General features: G+C 48.2%; 1 protein-coding gene across 3 annotated transcripts in view; it reads right to left on the bottom strand.

Annotated features, from left to right (window-relative positions):
* The window catches only part of PODXL (podocalyxin like), a 45,101-nt gene extending 19,380 nt beyond the window's left edge, over window positions 1–25,721 (bottom strand). For all 3 annotated transcript variants that reach the window (XM_086744568.1, XM_086744575.1, XM_086744581.1), the window contains exon 1: window positions 25,632–25,721. In XM_086744568.1, coding sequence (XP_086600694.1) covers window positions 25,632–25,668 — 37 coding nt within the window. In that variant the 5' untranslated portion in view covers window positions 25,669–25,721. The remainder of the gene's footprint in view (window positions 1–25,631) is intronic.
* Between the last annotated feature and the right edge of the window lie 1,625 nt (window positions 25,722–27,346).

Raw genomic sequence — 27,346 nt, 5'->3', positions numbered from 1 at the left:
AGAGCTGGGGATGGATGGATGGATGGATGGATGGATGGATGGATGGATGGATGGATGGATTCAATGGGTGCTGACCACACAGGCAGGTAGGACACTATCCATCCTACTACATGGGCCTGGATAAGGTCAGGCGATGCTAAGTGCTACAGAGGTAGAAATCACTCTCCTTTGGTGGAAAATGACCTGCATCCCTTTGGCAAGTAGCAACAAAAATGATATATAAGCCAGAAAACACTTCACCACACCATTCCCTCCCTAGAAGCCCACTCTTGCTGTTTCGGGCTGGATGGGACCACTGGTAAGCCCTTTGCAAAAGATCTCCTGTCCCAAACTTGATCTGAAGGTGATGTTTCTTTAATAACCTCCACTCCAGCTCAGCTGGGCTGCTACCAAATTTTCCCTTTCCTTCTTCCTTTGAGCTGGCTTGTCTCAAAGCAGACTGTATCGAAGCTTTATTGGTGCCGGCTGAAACGCAACGGCTGTGGCGAACAGCAGCCATGGAGATGGCCTTGGGAAGAGGAAATCCAGGAAGGCTGTGAACTTGACGCTCTTCAAGGCAACACGCACCACTGCAGGTTGGACCCACAGTGTGCCACTGGAGACCAGCCACAGCTACATCTGGAGCCTTCCATGGAGGATCGGCACCCCTATCCATCCCCGTAGATTTTTGGGCACCCATCTGTCATCGGAATTTACCTTCTCTCTCCAGTGGGATTAAACCAACTTGTTTTCTCACCGCTGTTGCACAAGGAGCCTGACGCTGCTGCAGTCACGGGGCTGCACACCTTTCTGCAGTTTTTTTTTCTCTGGGCTTAACATTAGTTGTTTGTCCAGGGACTCTGTCTCGCTGCAGCATTGGGAAAAATGTATTTTATTTAGACTGGGGAAAAACAAGTTGCTTTTTTTTTTTTGCTGTCTTCCAGGTTCACCACCCACAGAAGACCCGGCTCTCATTTTCAGAAGCCTAGTGAATACTTAATTCCAAAGCAGAAACAAATACAGAACAAGTAGCGAGAGCACCGCAAGCCCAGGAGATGCTGTTTTCCTTCCGCACGTGCTATATCTCTTTCAAACACCAGAGAACTGTTTTTTTTCCCTCTCTTCCTCCCTAACTGGCTACCTGCGCCAAATCTCGGCAGCAGACCCGGGGGTAAGAGCTGGTAATGAGCCCTTGTTTGCCTGGGCTGGTGGCCAATATTGCCTGACGACTGCCCTCAAGAGAAGAAATTGAAAAGGATCTGGTGGATGGAGGAGAAAACCCCTGTAACCACAGACTGGCTGGTAATAACAGCCAGACAGGACAGGATTATGTTCGGTGCCCCTTCAGCATGAAAATTACTCACAAAAGATACAGCATATCCTTTCGCGGGAAACAAATGACCCTTTCATGCTGTGAGCCCCAGAGATAAAAGGATTTAACACATGCTATGAGAGAGAAGGAGGATGTAGGAAGGAGGATGGGAGCTATCACTCCCCTTACCAGAATGAGATCCTTTCCCAAAGAAAGTTCACTCGAATTTCAGCCAGCGTCCCTCACTCTGTTTTCCAGAAGGCAGAAAAAAAACTACTGACCCTCACTTTCCTGGCTGCATTTAGGCAGGGCAAGGCTACTTGTTTGACCTCACTTTTTAGACCATCATCAAGTCCTCATTTTAAGGAAAATTAGAGTAATATAGCAGCTACCGGTGCATTTTGACAGCACTGGTTGCAGTGACTCTGACGCTTTGGTTTGCGCCTCTCCTCTCCCACATATGGAATCATAGAATCATAGAATGGTTAGGGTTGGAAGGGGCCTTCAAAGGTCATCTAGTCCAACCCCCCTGCAAGGAGCAGGGACATCCCCGACTAGATCAGGTTGCTCAGAGCCTCACCGTATCACTCAGAAAACCCCAAAACCTTGCAATTCTGTGCTGGTTGCGGGGTAGACCCGCAGCAGGAGAGTGCAAGCCCTCCACGCACATATCCATGCTCGCAGCGGCCAAACAGCCCGGAGGAAATGAGTCTGCTGCAAAAAAAAACATGATTTCATTTCCGGATATGTGTATCCCATGACCGTGCCTGCGATACGGTGATTCCACGATTGGGACAACCCCGGAGGGCAGAGAACTTTCCCTTATTGCTAGCTACCACAATGGGCTTGTTCAGCCCTCAGTGAGCAATATTTGGGAGGCTGGAAGTGCCACCGTTGGTTCCCACTGCTGTGGGTACTCCTGGACAGGGCTGATGTAGGAATTGCTGGGATGTGAAAAGGCACCTAAAATGTAAAAGGAAAGGTGCCTTGGTGGCTTGGTGTACACCACCATAACCATGGAGGATGCTCTGGCTGCGCCCTCGTTGCCGTAGATGCGTGGCATTCTGCAGACCGGGGAAGATGCTCGGGGGGAGTAGCTTGTTTGGAAAGGTCACAGCTTGGAGCACAAAAAGAGAAGCAAGCCGACGCAAAACGCAAAGTGAAAGGACATGCCCCATCTGTCCTCCCATCAACCCACCGGAAGCCACCACCTCTCCACGCAGCTCCTCTGACTAATTCCCTGCCCAACAGTTTCCCGCTTCCTATTTTGGTAACGCCTCCTTCCCCCCTCTCCCTCGCCCACCTTGTTGAAACAGCTCAGACTGGCTGAAAATTCTATTAATAGTGAGAAAAGGAAACCCAAAAGAATAACTTAGGAAATGGTGGGTGGGTGGGTGACACACCCTACGTCGGCAGGCTGAGTCCGGCTCGGAGCCTTACGCCAACTGGCTCCTGCTCCTACCAAGGCGGGATGAGAAAGCTAAGGAGCCCGAGCAACCCAGGGAAGGGGAAGGGATGTGAGCCAGGCCTGAGGAAGTTCCTATTTGCCTCTCCTTCTTTGCAGCCTTTCCTGATTAAATAGGGGCGATGGGTTGAGTTTGTCGAAGGGAAAACGGGGGGGCTGAGGCTCCAGGGGTGGCCTTTGCTGGGAGAAAGCATGTGCCAAAGCGAGTGAGGAGGTTCCTGGTCTTCTCTTTGCATTGCAAGAGGGTCCCAGGCAAAAGGAGGGTTTTTATCCTGCAATGCAGCCGTGTCTGTGCTGGAACAGAGATCGGTCGCTGCAGAGGACAGGAAATTTGTCACCTCCTTTTAAAACTGTGAGAGCGATCAGATTGGCAGAATATCACAGAACAGCGTTATTTATCCTGGAATTAAGCTGGGCTACCAGAGCAAACGGTCACCTCAAAGAGTTTTTCAGTTTTCCCTTGCAAAGGCTCCCTCCCTTCCATCTGCTTATGGTGCTCCCAACAGCACCACCCTCCCTAGCTACCTGCTGAGATTTCGGAGAGGGATGCGGTGCGAGGATGCTGGTAGCATGTGCGTCACCTTTTGCCCTCGCAAAGAGGCACTCTCCACGTCAGAAGCTACACTTCCAAATTTGCATCACCCAACCCCTTTGCTGCCAGTCCCATCATCAACATTATGAAATGTTTTCACTCGGGCCAAAGACCAGCTTGGCTTCCTGGGTAAGAAGATAGGGAAAGGTCCAACAGCTGCTGCCAGAGCATTTTCAGGCTCGAATCCATCATCCAGTGCAGGGATGTCTATCCTCTCCAAAACCCTGCCAGAACAAAAACTGCTGCAGAACAGTCTTGATAGAATTGCACTGCAAAATATTAAAGATGAGACCTCATGGCTGGATCTAATTAGTGTTACAATATCGCTCAGGAAGGAAATAAGTATGTCTGGACTCTGATTTAAAGCCACTGGGCTTGTTTTTAGCAGGGAATCTCCTTTACCCTGCTGTGAAAAAGCTCTATTGAAAAGACTATTCAGATTGGTGCTGTTTAGATCTTGCACGCAAGCAACAGCAAAATCAAGGCAATAACACTGACAAGTGTCCTCCTCTCCACTGTCAAACGAAATGAACCTGCAGCCACCGTCCTGAAGGACTTACCCAACAAGCCCTCACTGGCTGGACATGGGGGAAAATGGATGTGCTTCAAGTCCAGATGGGTTTTGCTCCATCTCCAGATGGAGAGGAGCATCCAGGGCTTCCTCCTGCGTAGTTGCACTGCCAGCCTGGAGATCCCCCTTGTCTGGAGATTTGGGGCATGTCCCCGCAGCACCTTAGCATCACCCTGAGGACTCTTATCTGTTTGCAGGATTTTGCAGTCACTGACATCTCTACAGCAGCTAAAAGCAGCTTTGCTTTAAGTCAGACCTAGGAAAATTTTAAGCTGTCCCTATTTTACCCACTGGAAGTAACCCTGAAGCTCAGAGAGCAGGACTTGAACCAAACCTCACGTGAGCTTTGGCTACTCCGTCCCTCCTGTCAGAACTGCCTGACATTTTATTCACATGACAGCTTTTAAACCTCCTTGGTTTCAATCAAAAAACCAATCCAGCCTGAGACGCCTTTCCTGCCAGGACTGCAATTCACGTCCCCAAGATCCAGGTTCTGATGAACTGGTGTTTTCTGATGAGAAACTTGCTTCATTAACAAATTCCCCATTGGCTCTTTCTGCAAGTAATTGAGCCAGCTCAGCTTGTCTGCTGTTTCATTTGGAAGTATGATAAATGTTAAAAATAATCATCCTGAGGCACGTCTCCCCACTTGGACACACACCTCCTCCGCAGCAGCCCTTGACATGTCTCCTCACTCCCTTGGTCCCTTCTAAACACCACATTTGGGGAGGCAGAAATGGGTTCATTTTCTGTACTAACTGATGACCAGACAGTGGATTTGAGGGAGCAGAAGTATCTCAGCACTCCTCACTCCCATCTTCTCAAAAACATTCTTGTTGACTTGTCTTCCATGCCACACTTGGACCTGTCTTGAATTTCTCCTCAAAGAATGGTTATTCCCAGAAAATGGTGATCAGAGGCATCTTTCACACCAATGGACCCAATGGTCCATCCCAGGCAGTGCTCTATCCCATGGCCAGCTCCAGCCAGCGACGACAGATGCCAGTGGTGGGACGAAGCACCACTCCAGCCTCTCTTGTGGATAAACATAGGACATCCCATTTAGGATTATGTCTCCACGACTCTTCCCATGGAAAGTCTCTAGCTATCTAAGAAATGAAGGGAAAGACAGAAAAATAATCAAGAGGAGACAGGAAGGCCAATGTGGAAAACTAACGCTCCAAAATCCTTCACACGAGGTTGTCAAGGAGGCAAACAAACACAGACACATGTGCACACCTCTATCCACGCCAGCCCCCAGGCATTTTTCATCACCGAGCCTGGAAACATCCTCTTTCTACTGGGAGCTGATGGGATTTGTAAGGGACCTGGCTCCAACCCTGCACCTTTTCCAGGCTGTAAAATGAAACGGGGACTCTTTTCAGCCCAAACAGAAACGTCCCATCATGCAGGAAATGGTAGCGGAGCTGCTGGAGCGGAAATGCGGGGAGCAAGAGCCAAAAAAGCCACACATCCCAGTCTGACCAGACCCTCCGAAGCACAGAGCATAGCCACGCTCGTGCCCTTCTCCTGCCTCCTTTACGCCGTTAGCGTGGAGTTATCCCGTGATGACCTTGCTGCTTCAAAGGAAGATTTGTGGCAGTACAGCCTACTCCTGTATCAAGCGAGCATCAATCTCCCATCAGCTGAAGGACACGATGTCTGGTACATTTAGCACTTAAGACCCCTCTATTTTGGCAAAAGTCACTCAGGGACTTTGGAAGAAACTCAAGGTTTACACTGAGTACCTTTGGCCCTGAACAGTGGCTGTGAATCAAAGTGACATTGAAAATCACAAGAATGACATAAGACCACACGGCTTTCTTATATACCTAACATTTGGGGCTTTTCTTCTAAAACTTCCACATTGTAAGTCTTTAAGATTATACTCTTTCAGGTTTTCTCTGTGAACATGAGTGCTAAAAAAAACTGGTTTTCAAGAAAGTAAATAGATTAAAAGCCTATATTTATCTAAATTTGGAGAGGAATCTCAAGTCAACAGGAAGAACTGAGAGACTACTAGATTGGCAATACCATCTTAACTCCATGAGGAGACCACCCAGCTTCATCACTTCTCTCCAGCAAGGGTTGAAGGCTGGCCGATGATTTAACTTCAGCAGTAAGGAGCTATGAAGCTGGCAGCAAAGTGGTGGGAAGGAGACCTTCAAAGAAGCTAACACTAAGAGCTGCTTGGCCAAGGCTACTGGTTTGCTCTTGAGGGCTGAACTGTCACATTAGAGCAGTCCCTCCTGGAGACCTGACCTCCTTTTTCCAGCCCGGAGCTGCTGCTTGGTGTGTGGGGATGGCTAGGCGGACAGATTTATTTATCAGAAGTTCCTCCTCATGCTTTTCACCCTGGAAAGATGAATCATCCCTTGCTGGCTTTTCCTGGGAGACTACTCCAGACAAGTTGAGGAGTGAGGACATGAGCCCCTGAGATAGGAATTATTTTTATTCAGCCTGATGGCTTGTCTACACAGAGGTACTTAAGAAAATTAATCTAAAATTAAAAGGAGGTATGATTTCGGAGTGGATTAGTCAAAGTGCACATAACCCACCAGGTGGCCACTCTTGTTCGGCTTTAAATCAGCCCTCATTTAATTTAGCCAAAATGAAGTAGCTTAAATCAAATTAAAGTCTCCTTAGCTCTGAAAGCCGACAAGGGGGAGCTGATGCAGTATAAGAAAGTTAATTCAGGAGAAATCTGGTGATGGTCCCCACACAAACAAGCCCCCAAATGTCACATTGGGAACTGACACTGACCAAGCATCAAGGATGGGGCACACCTGCCTCCCCAGCTGAAGTTGATCTTTCCTGATTACTGGACATGGAAAGCTCTGACTGACATCAGATTTGATGTCACATCAGCAGCTCTTGCTATTTGCTCAGTTTTTGTCACGGAGAAAGGCAGTACAATAAGATCCCACTGCAGGACTGGGGAGCAGGCGTACGGTGCAGCAAGTAGTGACGTCCATCCACTGTCTTCTAGGACACAATAGGCAAGTGGACAGAGAGGCAAGGTGGGCTTGCCCATCCACAGTGAGAAGCAACCTCACTGGGTGGCATGGGGAGATTGAATTCACCACCTTGCCCTCCTCTCCAGCTGGCTGTTTTCATATTTGGGTTCATATTTTGAGCAATGCGGGAAAGGAGTTAGCCCTGAGCTACTTATCCTGTTGTCTGAACCTCTGCCAACTGGCCAGCACTAGGGAAGAGCTGTCACATCTAATGCCGCTCAAGTTCGGCGCCGAGCATCGGTGATGTGTCTAGACTCCATCCATGAGACACGAGGGCCACATGGGTCTCACACAGGGACAAACGTGCAGATCTCCTGTGGATAGGTTTTGCAGTTAAAAAAAAAAAAAAAATGCTTTTTTAAGAATCACACTGACTCTTGCAAGGAGCAAAGGGAGTGGAAGAAATATGCTCCTTCTTGTGCTGGGGACTCTTCCTAAAGGGAGATTCAACCCAAACCCAAACAGGGACTATTGGCTGCTCTGGGTCCTCACAGCCCAACAAAGCCAGACCATAGTGGGGCATTAAAGCTGGCATTAGCAGCAGGGATCTGATGCCCAAACTTGTGCCATCAAAACTGAAGATGCCAGCCTTAACTGGAGGCTGAATACTTACTGGAGACATAAGGAGGTTCTGGCTATAGCCCTAAGGGGCAGAAAACAAGCGGAGAGACTCCAAACCTAAAGGAACAGGGAAGGAGACCTCAGCCTGGTCACAGGCAGCTCCAGTGCAAGGGGAAATAAAATGGAGACGAGTGACTGGAAGGTCAGTATGCGCTGGTACACTGCACCACTGCGGTATTGTAAAGCATTGTCCCCTGCTTCTTGCACCTCCCTTTCCTCCCCGCCTCTCCCGTGAAGATTCACAGGAGGAATCATACTCCCGCAACAGCTTCTGCCTGCTCCCGCCACCGAGGCTTCCTTTTGGTGGGGAGGCTGCCAGCTCCCGGCGGGGCCATGCTCGGGGCAGCACTGGGAGGATGCTTGCCCACCCCAGGGCAGAAAGGGCCAGTGGAAAATTGATGGTGAGGAGGCGATAAGACCTAAAGCCTCACCCTCCTTTGTGCACCCAGCATCTTTGATGAGTCACAAGTCAGCCCAAATTTACACCCTCCAGCCAGTGACTTTATTTTTAACCTTTTCGGGGTCCTGAGTTATGCTGCCTCACCCAGCCCATCCATGCGTCGCTCACCACTGAGCCAGGATGAACCCAAAGACGATGAGCTAAACACATCTTGGACTTATTGATCCTTACGGGTCCCTTCCAGCTCGAGATATTCTATGACTCTTTGATCTTTGGTCCATTGAGACCCAAAGGTGCTGTGATGTGAAGTGGCTGAAGACACAAGTGATGCCACATGACGTATGAGCCACCTCCAAGAGGCACTGACGACCTCCTCAAGCATCCCAGCCTCTCTAAGCAAAATTTTGGGCAATCCTGAATTAAATACCCACTCCTCAGTGCTATTTGCTTTGCTGCTCCTTCAGGCTATGCTGGGGACAGGTTTCTCTGCCGACACATCTGCAAACCTTCACTGACATAAAAGCTGCCGCCACACGCCTCTCACCCCGTGCTTTTGCAGAAGAGCCAAGCTCAACGGCAGGATCTGTCCCTCCGCCGCCATCAGTCCCCCATGACCTTGGCTAGCCAGGGTTATCGAGCCAGCAGCCTGGAGATTTCCTGTTAACGCTATGGAGGGCTCCATATTTCCTTGGGATCCTTTGTGTGTCGGTGCTATTTCGGGTCCCACCTTTTTTTCTTCGGTTCCCCACCCACACCTCCCTCAGGGTGGGGTCTTCCTGGATAATTCGGAGCACTATATATACACATCCATATACGCAGGCACCTACATATATTTATATAGCTGCGCATGCGAGTTGAGCCTATGGCATTGACTGGACACGGCGGACTTGGCAGGAGGCTCGGTGCTATTCTTTAGGTGGGGAGAGCCTAGGAAGGGTAGGACACAGCTAACCCTCCCTCCTATTCAAAACTATTTAAAGACTGTCTGGCAGAGTTTCTTTCCCACCAAATGGCTCCAGTGACGATCTGCCTTTACAGGCGGTGTAATCTGATCAACTTCTATTGTTGGCAAATTCATAATTGCCTCATTATTTAACTCTCCTGAAACAGTTAGATTTACAGAAAAGGATATCCATTTTAACTCCTTTTTTTTTTTTTGGTTTGTTTTATTTTGTTTTTCAAAAGCACTGGGACTTGGTTTCCATTTTGAAGAACTTCTGTTCTTCAACAGCTCCTGCTCTTCCCCTCCTTAAAATAATACACATGATCAGAGGAATCACTGATGAAAGGCGCAAACAGCAAGAGATGACCTTTTCCAGTGTTGTCCTAGTGCAGGATTCTCCAGCACAGCGTATTTATTACCCAGTGGCCTCTTACGTGTATCTGTGAACACCACAAGTAAAGGAACCTTAACTGTTTCCTCTCAGAGAGGAGGGATGCTCTTGTAAGGACTACGTGCTGGTTTGCATCCTTGCTCAGCCACAACCCTCTGAAACAACCCTGGTTACATTTCTTAACCTCTCCTGCCTCAGTTTCCCCAGTCTCTACATGCAAGAGTAGATAGATTTTGGATAGAGGAGCTGTCTTCATTTACGGGCTGGTCCAGCACCTCACTAACCGGGGCCCCAACCTTGGTTAGGCGCCAGAGCAATACAAAAAATTACTAATAGTAATCCCCACGGGACGCTATTACATTATGGTTCAGCTTCCTCCCAAACAATTGCTCCTCTTCCTTGCTTTGTATGTTCTTCAAAAGAAGCGGCTACTGTGCTTTAAGGCTGGGACATCAGCCGCCGTAAACATACACCCAACGTTCCTGCTCAGTTAGGCCTGGGCAGCAAAAAGAAGATAAATATGGTTTAAGACAATCACATTGTGGGGAGGAAAAAAAATTGAGGTTTTAATGGAAATGGCAACCTAGCAGCCCTAAACAACATTTATCCTGAAAAGTCCCTTAAGGCACATTTATTGACTATTTACAGGATGATCTTATTCAGAAGGGTAATAAAGAGGAAGAAATGTCAAGAGCATAAGTGCCCACTGGTGTCATGGCTCAAAACATCTTCATCCAGAGGGCAGTGAAGGTCCTGGCACTGCAGGAGCACTCGGTTGAGGGAAGCAGAGATCTGCTGGGGACACACAGGTTGCCACTGCTTGGACATTTCCCTGCTTTCTGCCTGTGCTGTGGGCACCCTGCCTGGACCACCCAAAAGGTGCATAAAGGGAAAGATGACCCATAAACAGGAAGAAAAATGCCCCTGGTTCACAACCCATCCTGGGCTGAAGTTGGCCCATCCACTGGGTGTGTGGGCCAAGTAAATTGTCCTTGTAGGGTCTACAGGGTGCAGGAGCACCCCAATGCCATAGGTTTAGGTGCAATATCAAACTCTTATGGGAGCAGGGAACCCAAAATATTGAGTGTCCAACAAAACGTGGGATGGTAATGCAGAGAAACCATTCCAAAATGGTTTGAGCCGGATCATGTTGGAGCAGAGTGGGCTTTGGGTGGGCTCTCTTGAGGTCCTTGGGTCGTCATTCAAGCAGCTAGCTTGCTAAGAAACATATGGTGGTACACCTTCAAGGCTGTTTTTCCATTGCTTACACCAGGAATTTAGGCCTACGCAGCATGTAGCAAGGACAAGGTGGAGAAGGAAGAAGGGTCTCACTTATTTGTTGGCCAACTGACCTGACTTAATGCTGACAAAGAACAATGCACATTTTGGTCACCCCTTCCAAGATGGAGCCTGCAACGGCTTTAATTGGTCAATTAAATGTGGCTTTGTCATAGGAGATGAGACATAACCGGGACCAGCCAGCTGGGTTCTTGGCTGCTGAATGACATTGTCTTTCCAATCCAATGACTTCATTGTTATGACTCAATAGGGGAACAATGTTGTCCACCCAGCAGCCCAGCAAGGAGCAAGATTCCTACGTGGATACAGCTGAGCAGAAGAGCATGGGAAGCTGTGGGATGTCACCGGGTCGGGGATGCAGCGCTGAGTAGTCAGTGCAAGCAGGCTGCGGTAGGCTTTAATGGCGCGGGTGTGTGTGGAGAAATTCCAGAAAAAAAAAAATTAAAAATATCTATATAAAATACAAATATAGCATGCAATGGTGATCATAGCCAGCTCCCCCAAAACTCAACATCTGTTCCCTGGACAGGTAGGTCCAGGTAGTGGGTTTGAGCATGAAGAGACTCACTGGTTAGGAAGGAAAATGCTAAATGGTATCTAATGGAAAGGAAAGCGTGCAGCATTTACGCCCTGGGGGATCTGGATGGGAAAAAAAACCCCAAACTCTCTCTATGTCACCTTTTGAGCTCAGGGCTTCACTGACATCTTCCTGCCACTGAAACCAGGACAGTGTCGTGCCACAGGGCAGGCCATGGCAGGGCAAAGGAAGGGAGCAAAGGAAGCAGGAAGGAAGAAGGAGCCACATCCCCTCCCCGCTGTTAATCATCCTCCTCTTTCTCCTCAAAGACGCTGGCAGGTCTGCAAACCTCACATTGGGCTCCCACCTTGGAAAGGACCCAGAGAGGTGACCCGCAGCTCTGGGTGCAGGAGGGGGACACGGGGCTGGACTTCATGATAACAGTTAAATTAATCTGCTCTTGGGACGGCAGAGACTGGTCTCTGCTTTTGGCTCAGCAGTGAAACTCTGACACATGGGCTTGGACATTTCCTTTAGAAAACCGAGCTGGAGCAGCGGTGGGGTTGGAGACAGGAGGAGAGGGCAGGGGTTGCAGGTTGGGTCCGTGATGGGACTCAGAAAGCCATCAGCAGAGCAGGGGAGAGTGAGAGAAAGGGCATTGAACTGGGATTCAGTGGGTGCCGCTGGTTGTAATCCTGGGGCTGGGGGCGTAGGTTTGGGGACGGGCAGGGAGAGCAAATGCAGCCCCACGTTGGGGACAGCCCTGTCATCTTTGCAGGTGATCACTGCCAAACCAAAGCATGGCATTGCTGCAAAAAACACCCTATTTTATGAGATACAAGAAAATCAGCATCCCTGATTATAGAAAGGCTGAAGAGAAAACTAAAAAAATCCCCACAGAGACTTAAAATCCACATCCAGAGAAGCACCACCAGATGCGTAAAAAGACCTTCCTGTTACCCGGAGCCCGATCTCATCCGGGTGTCTCTGAAAATTATCATCTGGGAAAAACGCTCCTTCACCCCTGCCAGGGCAACTCTCAGAAATCAAGCCCTGAGCCTGCTGACCACGGAGGCAAGAAAGAGCTGAGGCATCAAAACCAAAGAGCAACTTTTAGCAATGCTTATTGACAACTCTTGGTAATTGGTTGTTGTATTATTGCTTTAAATAATTAATAATTAGCAAGCCTATCTACTCCAGAGACTGCTCTCTGGTAAAAAGGTGCCCCTGGCCCCATTAGCTGGGGTCGCTTAGCACATGAGCATCTCAGACTGTCCATCACCAGTTCCTTCCAGTACCCAGGCCTCTCTATGTGGGCCACAGTGTCACGGATGAGAGGCTGAAATGCTCGAATGATGCAAAACCACAGAGCCAGGTCCTCCACCCAGCAAGCTTCTGCTCGGCACAGCGGCCAGATAAATAGGGCACGGAGGCTGGGAGCCAGGCGTTGCATTTTGAGGCTATGGATGCAGCAGATGGCCAAGTCCTCTGCTGCTGCAGGATTTGAACCAGCTCTCCCAAACGGGAGCAGAACTGTGCTTGAGAAAAGCAAGCAGCGGAGCAAATCCCCACCTTGCAAACAGCCCAGATCAACGGAGGGCCGAACGCACCGGAGATGGAGATGAGTTACAGCACCAAGATGTTCAGCACCACGCTGCTGTATGCACGCACAAACTCTCACCCCTGGGAAGCTGGGTCAGATCCTGATCCAACCAGATTCAAAAGCTGATATTTATTGCTACAAAACAAATGCATCATCCCTAATCTATATTACCAAGGAGAGGGCTCCTCGTTTCCCCACTCTTGGTACCACTTGGTACCACTTGGTACCACTTTGTGGTAGCAGCCATGGATTGAACAGGCTGGGGCAACTAGCTGTGACTTTGGGAAGTCCTGTGAGGTCCAGGTGGCACCAAGTTGCTATAAGAAACCATTCTTTGCTTCTTGGGGGGGGCACATTTGGGAAATCTGCCCACAGGAGCCTTGCATGCATCTGTCCATCTCAGAGAGCAGTCATGTTGCTTAAAACAGAAGCTGAGACATCTGAGGGTCTTTCTCGGGATGCGTGTCTCTGCTCAGACTGAGCAGAAATCCTTGCAGAAACAGCTCATGGGCTGTACTTTTCTTACCCCTCCCTTCTCCAAGTCCCCTGCTGCGGCCAATGTCAGCCTTCAGGATGGGAGTAAATAAATAAATAAAGTGCAATCCTAAAAGCATTCTCCAAAAACCACTTTCAAAGCCAACTTGCCCGCAGAAGCTTCCTAGCCCTGGTCCCACTTGCCCATCAGCATTATCAGCTCCCTTCTTCCAGCGCCTCAGGGTACCAATTTTCCCAGCCGAAAGAGAGATAACCCCCTGCCCCAAAACTGCTTCTGAGTTGGATTGTAAGGAAACCTTCCCTAAAAGGCCAGCTGGGCTGTGTTCACCGGCTCGGAGTAACCCCCAACGCCTGCTCCCAGGGAAAGCTGCTTACATCCCTGCATCCCTGCATCCCTGCTGCCCCCCGGGGTGAGCCCCTTCCTAATCAGATTGGAACAGTCCCACCAGACAGGCAAAACACTCTTGAAGAAGACAAAGCGGAGAGCACCAATCCCTCATCCGCCTGCTCAAACACAAATACAGCCCTGAAATAGCCAGCATTCCTTTGGCATGGCTGTCCCCCAAGTATTTCTCATCAAATTCGCAAGGCACACGCAGCTTCTTCTTTTGGTGGTTTCCTGACATATATTTTTTTTTTTTTGCAGGTTTTTATCTGGACTGTTAGCAGATTTTTTCTGCGTGAGAGCATAGCTGAGATACAGAGAGCTGTCTGCAGCGGGGCCTCAGCAACCACCATGCCAGAGCTTGGTATTGGGTCTTGTCCAAAATGCACCAGCTCTCTGCGGTTCCTCTCCGCTTTCCCACCAGTAAACACCGTCCTGGGTCTCCGTACCCATCCTGATGCCTATCTGGTTGTTCATGCCGTGTCCTGCAATGACAGGAGCTTCTAAACTGGTTGGGGAGTACGTGCAGAGGGTCCTGCAGAAGCAGGAGCTGCTGACGGGGCCAAGTCACTTTTCTTCCATCATAGACGCTGATGAGATGCCTTAATCTCCATTTCTGATGTGATCAGGGGGAAGGAGAGCCCTGCTCCCCCAGGGACTGGCTGTGCCACTGAACACCCTTTAAAACACCCAAAACTCTACCCTGCGAAGCTATCAACTACCTATGTCCAAGTTTCATAGATGACTGCACAAAAGAGATGGATTTTTTTTTCTTTTTTAAACAAAAAACTCAGCACTTACCTTTATCAACGCATCAGTTTGGACTTCTGCATTTCCCTCCCTAGCCCTTTGTAAAAGGCATTTATAAAGGACCATACAAAGTACACGTTGACCATGAGGTCCCCTACTTCTCTTGCTGCCAACCCAACCTTACGTGCCCACTTTCCACTGGCCCCCCTCCCCACCAGTCTGCCCTTCTTGTTGCGCCACTTCCTTTGCCAAAAAAAAGAGCTTCTTTTTCCCAACTCAGCTGCCCTAAATAATCCCACAGCAGCTGAAGCCATGATTTGGATGAACGGTGACGTAGGGAATGTGGATGGTGACAGGTGACAAGCTTTGTGCCTTGGTTGTGCAGCTCACACTGGTGGTTGTATTGGCCATCCTCATCCTTGCCCTCATTAGGAATTGCTTAACACCACCCCATCTCCGCTACCGACTTTCTCCTTGTTGGGAAACCTCATAGAAAAAGTGGATTTGGGTGAGACGGTAAATTACAGGCCAGACTTTGAGAACGGTTCCCCAGCCTCTCTAGGGCATGGCCATCCTGGATATTGCTGCCCGCAACAGCCTGAGAGAGACTTGGCCTGATGAAACACAGAGTGAGGGCTGCAGGACCTGGCGCAGGGTCTGAATGATCTTACTGCATCCTCCACCTTGAGCTGGACCTAACTGCAGCATATCGGACAACTCTATCAGCCTTAACTTACGTGTCATAGAAGTAGATGTGTTCTCACCATGGAGGTGACGCCCTAATAGCTGTAACAGCTACATGCAGAGCAGTGATGGCAGTAGTGGCAATTGCAATCGTCTTGATGACAATGACTGCTCTCAGCAGCTTTCTGCCTAATGAAGATGTCCCCATTTCTTCATGGAGATGCCCCATGAAGGGCCTGCTATAGTGAGGACCAAAAGACACTGCACCAAGAATGTGTCAGTCATCAATACTTTTTTTTTTTCCCTTCTTTTTTCCCCCTATGTTTGTTGCATTAAACAGCAATGTTTTATTCATCCAGCCTGTTGGAGAAAATGGTCTTATGTAGGATCAGCCAGGAGATGCATCTAAATAGGCTGGATGAGGGGCTCCAGGCTCCACCAGGATTTGCAGAATTGTCTACTAATAGCATCTTACTTTGGAAAGAAGAGATAAAATTGAGTTTATCACTCCTATCCTCCCTAGACCCCCATGATAGGCATGCAGTATGGATGGATGGAGGTCCACCAGGATCTGCCAGCCTACATTGTTTTCCTGGACACAAGAAAGATTGCTCCAAGCTAGCCTGGTCCCATTGGGAAAGGATGTGTGCACTGTCATGGGCCAGAATCCACCAAGGCCAAATCTCCTGCTAAATTGTGAAAGGCCAAATTTTGTCATTTAGCACCAAACAGAAGATTAAATATATTGCAGCAGGACTAAACCCAACAAGGACACCCATGACACTTGGGGAATTTGGATTTTCTGACACTAAACGGGAACAGATTTGGACGTGAGACAAAAACCGGGCAGCTAATTAAAGGAAGCCTCGTTAATTCTTGCTTTGCTTTCCTTTAATCACTGTCTGCCCACACTATGGGCAGATATCCAGGGTATCCAGACACTAAGCATGGGGTTCTGCCTTCAGTTAGATGTCAAAAGTGAGGAATATAAACCTCAGTTAGCCATTTAAATCCCCTCTGCAGATCAAGGAGAGACATGTTCAGTTGCTCCACCAACAGTTAATTCTAAGCTGTGAAAACAACTGGAAACTGGCAGCTAAAAAATAAAATTGCTTCCTTTCTCGTTTTAAACAGTAAAAGTGAGTTTTAAGAGAACGGCTCCTGTTTACTGAAAACCCTCAAGGGACATGAAACAATTCATTTCAGTCACTAACTCCATCATAGATCGACGCTTGAGATTTGCTCCATAAATTGCTTAGCATTAAACGCAGAAGTATGTTGAAAAGTTTATGTGCTGGGTATCCAGGCCCTTGGTTACTCGGTGCATCTTAAAGGAATTTTAAATGCTGTTTTGCATCTGTCTGTTTAACAGAAATTTCCTCTACAAGTACAGAGTGATTGACACCGATACGCCCAAAATACACCCAAAATGAGTATTATTCGTCATTACTTAGGAAGACTTTAAAGACACATAAACTAGAAATCAAAACAGAGCTGTGGCAGGCTAAATAACTGCTTAAACAAATACGTTCACAGTGTGTCCGCCTGGTGAGAAAACACTGGCGAAAGGCAAGAGGGGGCTGTAAATCTCCAAGTTTTACGATGAGCAACCAAGGAGAGTCAGCCCTGCTTAAGGGATATGGCTATGAATCGTAAATGGAAAACATGATTAAAATAAAAGAATTCAAATTAAAGCTTTCTTCTTCTGTATTTTAAATCATGATTAAAATTCATAATTTAAGCCACATCAATTTAAATCAAAGCACCCTGCCATAAGATGATGACATTTTGAATCCTTTGTGAGGCTTTAAAGAGAAAAAAGGACATTCTCCTGTTGAATGCAGTTAATGGGGATTTATTGGTACTATTCATGGGTAGAAACTGTCTTAGAGGCCTTCAAAATTGCATAGGCTGAGAGTCTTGAGGGGTTTTTCTTTAGCTGTCTGGGAAAATCTTAAGGAAACAAAATAATTTTCTATACTACTGTGTCGTAATAAGCTCACAACTTACTTTTCCAGAATATTTCACGTAACTGTTCAGGACAGGAAAATTCATCACTTGTGCCAAAGAGGTCAGCACCTCTCATTGCTTTTTTGGCACGAGAATGACCTCGAGGCTCAGGCGAGCGTGGAGGCAACGATCTCGAGAGCCATCGAGGTGGGCTGAGACGAACTTCTGCATGCTTGAAAAAACGGGGTCAAGAGTTTGATTTTCACTTTGCCGGCTTCACAACCGATGTGATGCCCTGCCCCATTTCACTCATGTTTTGCCCTGGTTCTCTCTTGGCTTGGAGCAGGCTTTGCCGGGAGCCCCACGGCAATTGCTGGTTCATCCCATTTCCAGCAATAAGCAATCCTTTGAGAGAAAAACTCTACAGTTTGGCCTCTCGCAAGCACACGCATCACTGCCGCACAACTTTTCACGGCTGCAGGTGATTTTGGCGTGCTTATGGCACTGCTTCGATTCGCCATAAACTCATGTGCCCTTTGAAAGAGGCAGTGGAGAGCACAAACACTTCATAGCATCCTGTCAAGCCAGATCAGGGGACTGATCCATCTGAACACTAAACCAATACTAGAAGGGATAAAAAAAAAGGAGAATAAACCAAGAAGGGGTTGTTTCATGCATTTACTGCATGTTGCTACTTTCTCCACTTTGCCAAGAGAAACCCATGGGAAAAAAATTCTTATTTGTTTAGCTATCTTTATTTGTTTAGGCTCCGAAACCAAATCGGGTCACTAGGCTCTAGAGAGCGGGAAGAAGGCTGAAATAAATGCATGAAAGAGAACGTCAATTTTGGAAGCTGTGCAGTCGCCACCTGTTTTTGGGGTGCTCCTTATTCGCTGGCCTAGCACCTGGTAGAAAACTTGCTTCCCTTATCTGTGCTTTAAACATTTATTCTGTTGCTTAATTATTTAGAAATGTCCAACAAGGATGACTTTAATTGCTTATTTAGCATGTACGTGTGTAACATACACACATATATATCCAGGACCTTGGCTACTTGTTGTTATTCCAGTATAACCACTGCTAACTGGGTCCGTGCTGGGGGGCACAGTGCATTACTTTAACTACTCTGCTTTTTCTCATAGCCGAGGCACAGAGCATCTTGATAAGCAGTGTAAAACAGTCACTCTGAGTGCTATCCATTTTCCGCAGGCTGCAGCAGTATCGTTTCAACTTTACAATTTTTTTTTTCCTCCATTTGCGTACGTGGTGGAATGTCTTATCTCACCCTCCTGCCTTTGGACTCTGGGGAGGAGAGGAAAAAAAAATAAAAGTACTCTTTGCTATTAGGTTTCAAAGAAGGACTTTCTAAAACACAGTTTCTCTAAACCCTTCTGCAGAGTCTTTCAAGTCCCCTTTGTCAAAGTTAGAAATTGGGAATTTTCTCTTTGCCTGTATCTAGCAGAAGCCACTTAGAATAAATGCCTGACAAGGTTGACTCCTCATTTCTCTACAATAGATTTAATATATCTTTAAATATTACAGCTTAATAACTCTAAGCCAATTTCTACCTCCTCCTCCAGTTAAATTTACTAAAATCAATTAAGGCTGCGAGAGAAAATTTCAGCCTTTGCCATTAATAACTAAGGCCTTATTCTTCCACTGCAAAATGACTTTCCTCCTCCCTTTCACCAGCCTTGTGAGCCATGTGGCACAGGACCGAAGCTCCCTCCTGCACATGGAGCTTGTAAGACAAAGAAAAAGCTGCTGGATTAATACAATTTTTATTAAGGATGCTAAGAATATGAGCCAGACCTCAAAGCAACATCTAAAATGGGACTAAGAAAGAAAAAAAATTACTTTTTCCACATTGGAGGAGATGTTAACACAGATCCCACCTGCCTGTTTCTAAGGCGTGTGTCCTGGATCAGGCTTCAAACACAGACTTGATTTTTAAACCCCAAGACCGTGTTCTTATCCGCCCTTCCATTTTGCAGCCTTTAGGGTGTACTCCTGACTCACATCCAAGAAGCAACAAATCCTGAAACCCACATTTTTTGGACATTTTTGAGCAAATACAGATAGTGTTATGTAACAGAAGAGCTTCCAGGGGCAGATCTTGGGTATTTTTGGTGTTAACGTCAGACCCTGTTGGGAAGCATGTATGGATACAAGCATTTCTAGGGGCCACATCATCCCAAGACACATCTGAATTGCCTTCAGAAGATGCCCCTCTCGCTCTCCACTAACAGCAGCTGGATCCAAGGACAACCTTAAACACCTTGGGTAAGGATCTGAACCCACATGGCATTACCTTGAGTCCTTCAGTGGAAGGAAAAAGCAACTTGCCCACAACTGCAGAAGAGCTGGCAGCACCGGGATTCCCAATTTTCCCTTCCTTTGCAAGGCAGCTCATCCCAGCTTGCCCAAACCAGGACCCACTCCCTTTCTGCTGCCACCCAGCCCCCAGCACTACGCCGAGACACGGAACCTTGGGCATTACAAACAAGCTGAGCCATGCTGAAAGCCAAATCTCAACCCAGCATGTTGTCTTCCCACAGCTGGTTTATTGTGGATGCAGAATTCCCATCACCCAAAATAAAGGCTCATTCCCCTTCGTTACCCCTTCTGCTCTACTCTGGGTGTTGAGGCATTACACTGAGTTAATTTTAATAAGTCATTTGCATTCTCCTTGTCTCCTTGCAATACTTTGTCACCAAACTGTCACCAGCATCTGCTGAGTTCTGGCCTGTGGCCAGTCAAGCCACGAGATGTTCGTTATTTACGGGACAGAAAAGGTGCCTGCAACATGCAGAGCAGCATGCGCTGCAAAGATGCAAAGATTTGCAAAGCAGTCACATTAAGTGACGAGAAAAACTTCAGCAAAAAGACTTGGGACCCGACAAGCAAATGACCAATGGAGGATATTGGTGTCTTTGGGGTTTGGAGCAACTTCACTCCATCTCTTGAAGGACAGAGTTTTTTTTCTCTTTAGGGCTGATGGGGCATCCTGACATTTCATAGAATTGTCATAGAATCATAGAATAGTTTGGGCTCAAAGAGATAGTTAAAGCTTATCCAGTCCAACCCCCCTGCCAGGAGCAGGGACATCTCCAACCAGATCAGGTTGCTCAGAGCCCCGTCCAACCTGGCCTTGAATGTTTCCAGGGATGGGGCATCCACCGCCTCTCTAGGCAACCTGTGCCAGTGCTCCACCACCCTCATTGTAAAAAATTTCTTCCTTTTATCTCATTTAAATCTACCCTCTTTTGGTTTAAAACCATTACCCCTTGTCCTATTGCTACGGGCCTTGCTATAGTTTGCTGGTTCCCAATGGCTTTCAGCAATATTCAGTACCGAAGGCTGACTCTGAGACACATTATGCCTCAAGGCCTGTGAACATGTGCACGCTACCCCCAAGAAGGTCACCCCAAATGCCCCACCACAGAGCTTTGCACTCCCAGAAGGCAGCAACATTACTATGGGCATTTTCCAAGAATCCCCCAGGCACTCACTATTTCTAGCACTCTTTGCAATTCAAAGTCAGCAGCTAACTTGAAGCAGGCTAAGTCATCCTCGAAGGAACCTGTCCCTGTCCCTCGGCTATGGAAGGAGGTGAGGACACTGACACCCATCACCTGGAAATTCAGCTAGAAGAGCTGAATGCGTCAGCATGGCCCCAGGTGATCACATTGTGAAGGGGTAGAAACGAGCAGTGCAAAGTCAGCAACTCCTCCTGAATCACAGCACGGGGTCGACCTCCAAATTTAGTAGGTGTCATGATAAAAACCCTCTGAATGTGACTTGTGACTTCTCCCCTTGCAGCATGGCGAGGTTGCTTCAGGCTGTGGAAAGCTGTTGCTGCATTGCAGCCCCTTGCTCACCAGGCCTTCGTGATGTTACTTGTACCGCAGCAGCTCCGGAGACCCCAACGAAGAGCATCTCCCCATCCCTGAACACTCACCGCCTGGTCTCTCCACCAAACAACGCGTAGTCTAAGCAGACACAAACGAAATAGAGAGAGAAACTGTGGCTTTAATGAAAATGCTTTAAATAGCATTTCAGCTCTTCAGTTCACAGCATTTCATATATGATTTTCATACAAGAACAAGGAAGATCATATTTTTCTCCCCAGCTCTGTCTACCTTCCTGGACAGGCTGTTTAGCTCAAAAGTCACGTGTTTTTGGACATAGGCTAGTCCCCATGCTAAGGCACCGGGCAGAGCACATCCCTCCTTCCTCCACCCAGTTTAAGTGGACCTACATGTTCCTCAAGAACCTCCAGAGCGAAATACCATGAGGCTCTAGCGCAGCGCTACAACAGATAAGTATGTAATTAGAGCCGTTAACACCTGACGAAGCTCAGATGAACGGTCCCCATCCTTCCCAAATAACAAAGAAGCAACAGGAGAAAGCACCTCACCCCGGGGTGTGGGGCACAATCACACCAGGCAGTTTGGGGAAAAAGACAGGGATTTTTTTTTTTTTTTTTTTTGTTGAGCCCCAATGGCACATGGAAAGGGTTTTGGGGGAGATGGGTGGTGCATCCCCAAAACCCCACCATGCAGTAGGACCTGCAAGACCCCCATGCAGAACTAGGCTTGAGCCTGGTTGTCTCACAAGCCTCAAAAGAAAGATTTGGCGGATTTGCTTGGCAATTCTGAGACCAAAGGCACTGCTCTCTGCAACGTGGACTATTCGGTGAAGCCCTCGGTTTTGTGATGAACTGGGCACAGGTGGAGAATAGCAAACACCAGATGACTGTGTGCATTGTTTAGATTTAAAAAAAAAAAAAAAGCAAGTTTTGCTCAGGAGCTGTCTGTGAAGGAAAGAGCAAGCATTGCAAGAATTCAGAAAAAACATCCTTAGGTGGAGACTGGCCAGTTGTGGACGAACCTGTGCATGTAAACAGGCTTTTGTTGAGGAAGTTGGCATGGGAAAAAGTTTTGGAGGTTTTGCGAAATTTCACATGCCTGCACATGGGGAACGGACCAAACCGGGCCACCCGGATTCCTGCAAAGTTCAAACCCTCCCACGATGTTCGGCTCAGGGTGGCCGTCTGTCACACAAGCGTGCTGCTGGGCTGGGAGGGGGATGCTGAGGCTCACCACCTGCACATTTCTGCCTACGTGACACTCCCCATCAGCCCACCAGCTGGGAAGGAGGAATTTCCTCTCACCCATGGGTGGGTTGTTTGCACTGCACTTGGTCCTGCTACTGCTTGGACCACCTGGACGTGTAGCTACTGAAGGCTTGAGCCCCCGTAGCACAGAGCAGCTCAGCTGGGTGTTACGGCAGGATCTCACTTTCTCAGAGCATCACCCTGTGAGGATGAAGCCCCGCTCACCCCATCCTCCCTGGCCCCACAGAGCATCAAGGGGCTCTGGGTGCTGTGGTGGGTCCTTGGGGACAGGGCAAAGGGGCTATCCAGTCCCACATCATGGAGAAGGAGGCAAAATTCAGGTGGAAGCGGGTGGAATGGATGCGGTCCTGCACCTAAACTCCAACAGCTCCTCTCTTCTCTTGTATAGTGATATTTACTATATAAAATAAATAAATACATAAATAAATAGCCCCCAGAATAACACAGGGGCTATTGCACAGCCTGAGGGATCCTCGCTGGCTGTAATTAACCTCCATCAGTCCCCACGGCTTGAGCCCCAAAACACCCCAGAGCTCTTGTCAGCAGGTTTAGGTCTTTTAGAGGATGCAGACGAGGAGAGAAAACGCGTGATTCACAGGGTAAATAATAACGGAAGTGCAACCCCAGCCTCCCTGCAAATGCTGAGAGCAGATATTTCCAGCCGGTCTCCTGTCACCGTCAATATGAATGATCACCAGGCTCCTCATCATAAGCCTTTAAAGCAACTCTCTAGAATTAAATCAGTATATTGCACGGTTCCAGCTCCTTTCATCTAAAGACCTTCAAGTGCTTTACAAACAATTCCTTAATTAAACCTCTTAAACAGACCCACAGACTATCATCACTGTATCCGCTTTGCCACTGGGGAATCAAAGGCATCACCCTGCTAAAATGACTTGCAAAAAGGTTCCAAAAGCCTAATCAAAGTTCCTCTGATAGAAAATACAAAAGAACGCATGCTCTGCTTCAACGCTGATTTTAAAACTCTCTGGTCAACAATTTTTTTTTCTCCTCTTATAGACATGGCCCCAATTGCCTGCTCCTGCCTGTGTCAAGATTAGTATTCCATGGATAAAATGAGTTTTAAAAAAATGCACATCTTTGACAGCCCGTCTCGGACAAGCACGAACTCCCAGTACCAGGGAGCCAGAGCAGCTCTGGGGTATTTTGGCAACAAGGATTTAAAACTCATCAATCTTTGGTTTGCTTTGAGCTGAGAAAAGGGCCAATCTGGTAAAACTCCTTCCTATCTTTTTTTTTTTTTTTGCCCCCAGGACAGGTTTGAGCTGTGGCTCTTTTCAGTCCTCTGAGAACAACAAGGATGGTTTTTCTCTTCCTGATGCAACATCACTATCATACCCTCAGTGGGACAGAAGATCTAATAAGGGGAAAGAATAAGTAAAATAAAACAAAACATCCCGTGAACAGGCTGTAATGGGTAACTCTGGGATGATACAACCCTGGCAGTCAGTATTTCTAGCCAAACAGCCCTTATCCAAAACAGCTGCTTTCGAAAACTTCAGCAACCTGCTGCCCCGCACAGGATGTCGTCACCTTCTTCCTCATGACACCCAAAAAACCACACTCCGAAATCCCAACTCCCTGCTCACTCATCCATTTCACACCCAAATTAAACAAAGTAAATAATACAGGCTTCATCCCAACTACTGCTTTTAAGACATCCAAAATCTTAAAAATTCACTCACAAACACAACTTCATCCCATTTTAAGGGAGGGAAAAAATGAATTTTAGGCTTTGAGTAACTCAGATGATTGCAGCAGATACCAGCCTTAGACTTACACACTGCTGGGACCCCCAGCCCACGCACCCAGCCAAGAAGGATGCCTGTTTTGACCCCTAAGGAAAAAAATCCTGGTGCCAACACCCAGGGAGCAACACAAAAGTGCCTCTAAGGAGCTTATTTCAAAACTTAGGAGCAGCAACAAATGGCAGAAAACACTGTTTTGAGGGATTTAACCAAATAATTTCCGAGAAAAATGCAATAGGATCACTTGAGAGTGCTACAGAAACAGGTCCCCCCACCATCCTACCGCTAAAAGCCTGTTGTGTACCAATCCCAGCGTATTTATCGCTCTGTTTTGAGAAACAGAACAAAACCTTCTCAGAAGGCAAAGTCAGCTAAACTCAGCTCAGTTCTGGCCAGCACAAGAAAAATTGCATTAACAGCTCCTACTTCATGCCAATATTAATGAGGCTGACAATTCTTGTGTTTTAATGGTAAGAGAAGTTTTCTTTTTTTAAAGCGTCAGGGGGAGAAGAAGGCTTCACACCTGCTCGCCCACCGAGCCCCAGCACCACGAGTCCCGAGGGGAACAGAGGAAAAAACCCGGGCAGGCGGAGATTTCAGCCAGACCTCTGTGAATCCTCCCCACAGTTAAACCTCCAGGGCCCTGCCTCTGCTTGGGCTTTTACCTCCGGAGCGTCCCCCAGCTTTTGTTACCTCGAATAAAAGCACATTCAGCTCAGCAGAGGCTCTGCTGGGAGCCACAACCCAGAGCAAGATTTCACCTTCTCTTATTTTATTTTATTATTTATTTTTTAATTATTATTTTAAATTTTATATTCTTTCATTTTATTTTCCCCCTCCCTCATCTTCCCTGAATGCAAGGAAGAAATACCCCGCTCCTCCCTGCCTTTATTCACTTGTGAAATAACCAGTGCATTTCCTCTCCCCGCTACTTTTCGGTGCGGTTTGCGGCCATCTCGCCAACGAAACACCCCTCCGAAAAACTAAACCTCCCGCTGCATCACCCCCAGCCGTTTCCACCCGTAACCCCAGCACTATCGCAGCATGCGAGACACCGTTTCCACTGTTCCCAAACCTCCCTGGCGCAACGCATCCCTCACGGGTCCAGGGTGAAGGATCTGCAGGAGTTCATCCTTTTTCCAACTCCACCATCAACTTCCATCAGGGAATTCCTGTCTCCCACTAGCTTTTCCCCCTTTTTGCTCCGTGAAACAGGGCTGAAGGCTCACGCTCGATACCTGCAGTACCCAGTGCACTGGACCATTGCATGAGCAAACCCAACCCAAGGTCCCTCCTTGCTCGATGGGACCCCAAAAGAGGGGATGTGAGGCTCAGGGCTTTGCGCATCCCGAGAGCCCAAAATCCCTCACCAGGGGCTTTGTGGAACTGAATAAGGGAGTGAAGAAGTGGCGCGTTTAGCTCATAAAGAAACAAGCACTGCGGTTTTTGAGCCCCAAGTTGAGCTGCTGTGGGCGGTCTGATGCGCTCAGTTTGTAAATAAGAGGGTTCGCGAGAACGGGTTCGGAAAGCGGGTGGGCACTCAGCATCCCCCGGCTGATTTTCCACCTTTCTGCCCCATTCCCTTCAAACCAGCCGCCAGTAAGGAGAAAAAAAAAAAAAAAAAGGGAGGGACGCGAAAAGGCGAGGGATGCTTGAGAGGGGGGAAAAAAAAATAAAAAAAAAAAAAAAAAAGGAAAGCGAAGGCAAAAAGCTGGAAGGGGAGAGTTGGGGGGGGGGGTGTCACTCACCGAGCAGCAGCAGCGGGAGCAGCAGCTGTGCCCGCATCGTGCCCGTCCCCGCCGCGGCTCCCGGCGCTCTCTGCCCGCGATCCGCTGCCCTCCCCCGGCCCCGCACCCGCTCCCCCCCCCCGCTTCCCCTCCCCGTTTCTCAGGCCGCCGGGGGAGGGGCACCGCCGCCCCGGCCCGCCCCCGCCTCCGCCCCCCCCGAGGGGGGTGTGTGTGTGAGGATGGAGGGGTGGCTACGAGGAAGGGGGGGGGTGTGTGTGCACCTGCGTGGGGGGATTTGGGGGTTTCGTCGGGGTGGGGAGGGGGTGTAGGCGATTTGAGAATCTCATCTCCGTAGGGGGGGATTTGACGTTTTTGTCAGGGTGGGAGGTTTGGGGGCGATTTGGGGTTTGCACCTACATGGGGGGATTTGGGGGTTTTCATTGGAATTGGGAGGTTGGGGAGGATTGGGGGTTTTCGTTGGACGGGAGTTTGGGGTGGAATTTGGGGTTCTTATCTTCATGGGAGGGATTTGGGAGTTTCATCGGGTTTAGGGTGGATTTGGGGTTTTCATCAGGGTGGGGACTTGAGGGGTGGTGGGATTCCTCCCTGCATGGAGGGGATTTGGGATATTAGTTGGGATGAGGGCTTGAAAGGGATGTGGGATTTTCATCAGGGTAGGAAGTTTGAGGAGATCTGGGTTTCCTGCCTACATGGAGGCATTCGGGGGTTTAATTGGAATTGGGAGGTTGGGGATGGGGGTTTGGGGAAGGGCAGAATTTGGACTTCTCACCTTCATGAGTGGGATTTGGGGATTTTGTCGGGTTTGGGGTGGATTTGATTTGGAGGTTTGGTGGCATTTGAGTTTCCCACTTACATGAGGGGATTTGAGGATTTTACTGGGATTGAGAGGATGGGGAGGATTTGGGGTTTTCATTGGGATGGGAGTTTGGAGGGGATTTGGGGTTCTCACCTGCATGGGGGAGATTTTGGAATTTCATTGGGTTTGGGGTGCATTTGGGGTTTTCATCGGGATGGGGACTTGAGGGGCGGTGGGATTCCTCTCTGCATGGAGGAGTTTTGGGGTATTCATCAGGATGGGGCTTGGGAGGGATGTGGGATTTTCACCAGGGTGGGAAGTTTGGGGGGTGTCGTAGTTCAGCCCCAACGGGGACCAGACTACGCAGTCTCTCTCTCACTCCCCCCACTCTCCAAGAGAATAGGAGGAGATTTGACAAACAAAAGAAAACCAGGAAAAAAAAAAAAAACCAAACACGCGGGTTGAGATTGAACAAAAAGTAAATTTAACAGTAATGACAGAAGAAAACAATAGAGTGATGGAACACAAATACAGTATAATAGCTCACAACAGATCTCCACATCCAGTCTCTTCCAACTAGGAGGGCCTCCCTTCAACACCCTCCTCACTTATATACTGAGCATGATGTCAGATGGGATGGAATAGCCCTTTGGCTAATTTGGGTAAATTAACCCCAGCTGTTAGCTAATTAGTTAACTATCCCAGCCATAGGGGCTACCAGCTTCAGTTCTCCACCCAGCTCAGGTAAATATTGACTCTATCCTGGCCAGAACCAGGACAGGGGGGATTTGGGGTTCCCACCTGCATGGGGTGATTTGAGGGTTTAATTGGAATTGGGAGGTTGTGAAGGATTTTTGTTGGGATGGGGATTTGGGTGGGATTTGGAGTTTTCATCTGGGAGTTTGTAGACTGATTTCAG

The sequence above is a fragment of the Chlamydotis macqueenii genome, chromosome 1 (genome assembly GCF_036417535.1).
Source record: "Chlamydotis macqueenii isolate bChlMac1 chromosome 1, bChlMac1.mat, whole genome shotgun sequence".
Lineage (NCBI taxonomy): Eukaryota > Metazoa > Chordata > Aves > Otidiformes > Otididae > Chlamydotis > Chlamydotis macqueenii.
Note: the sequence above shows the minus strand (reverse complement) of the source record. Positions and strands in the feature narration are given on the sequence as shown.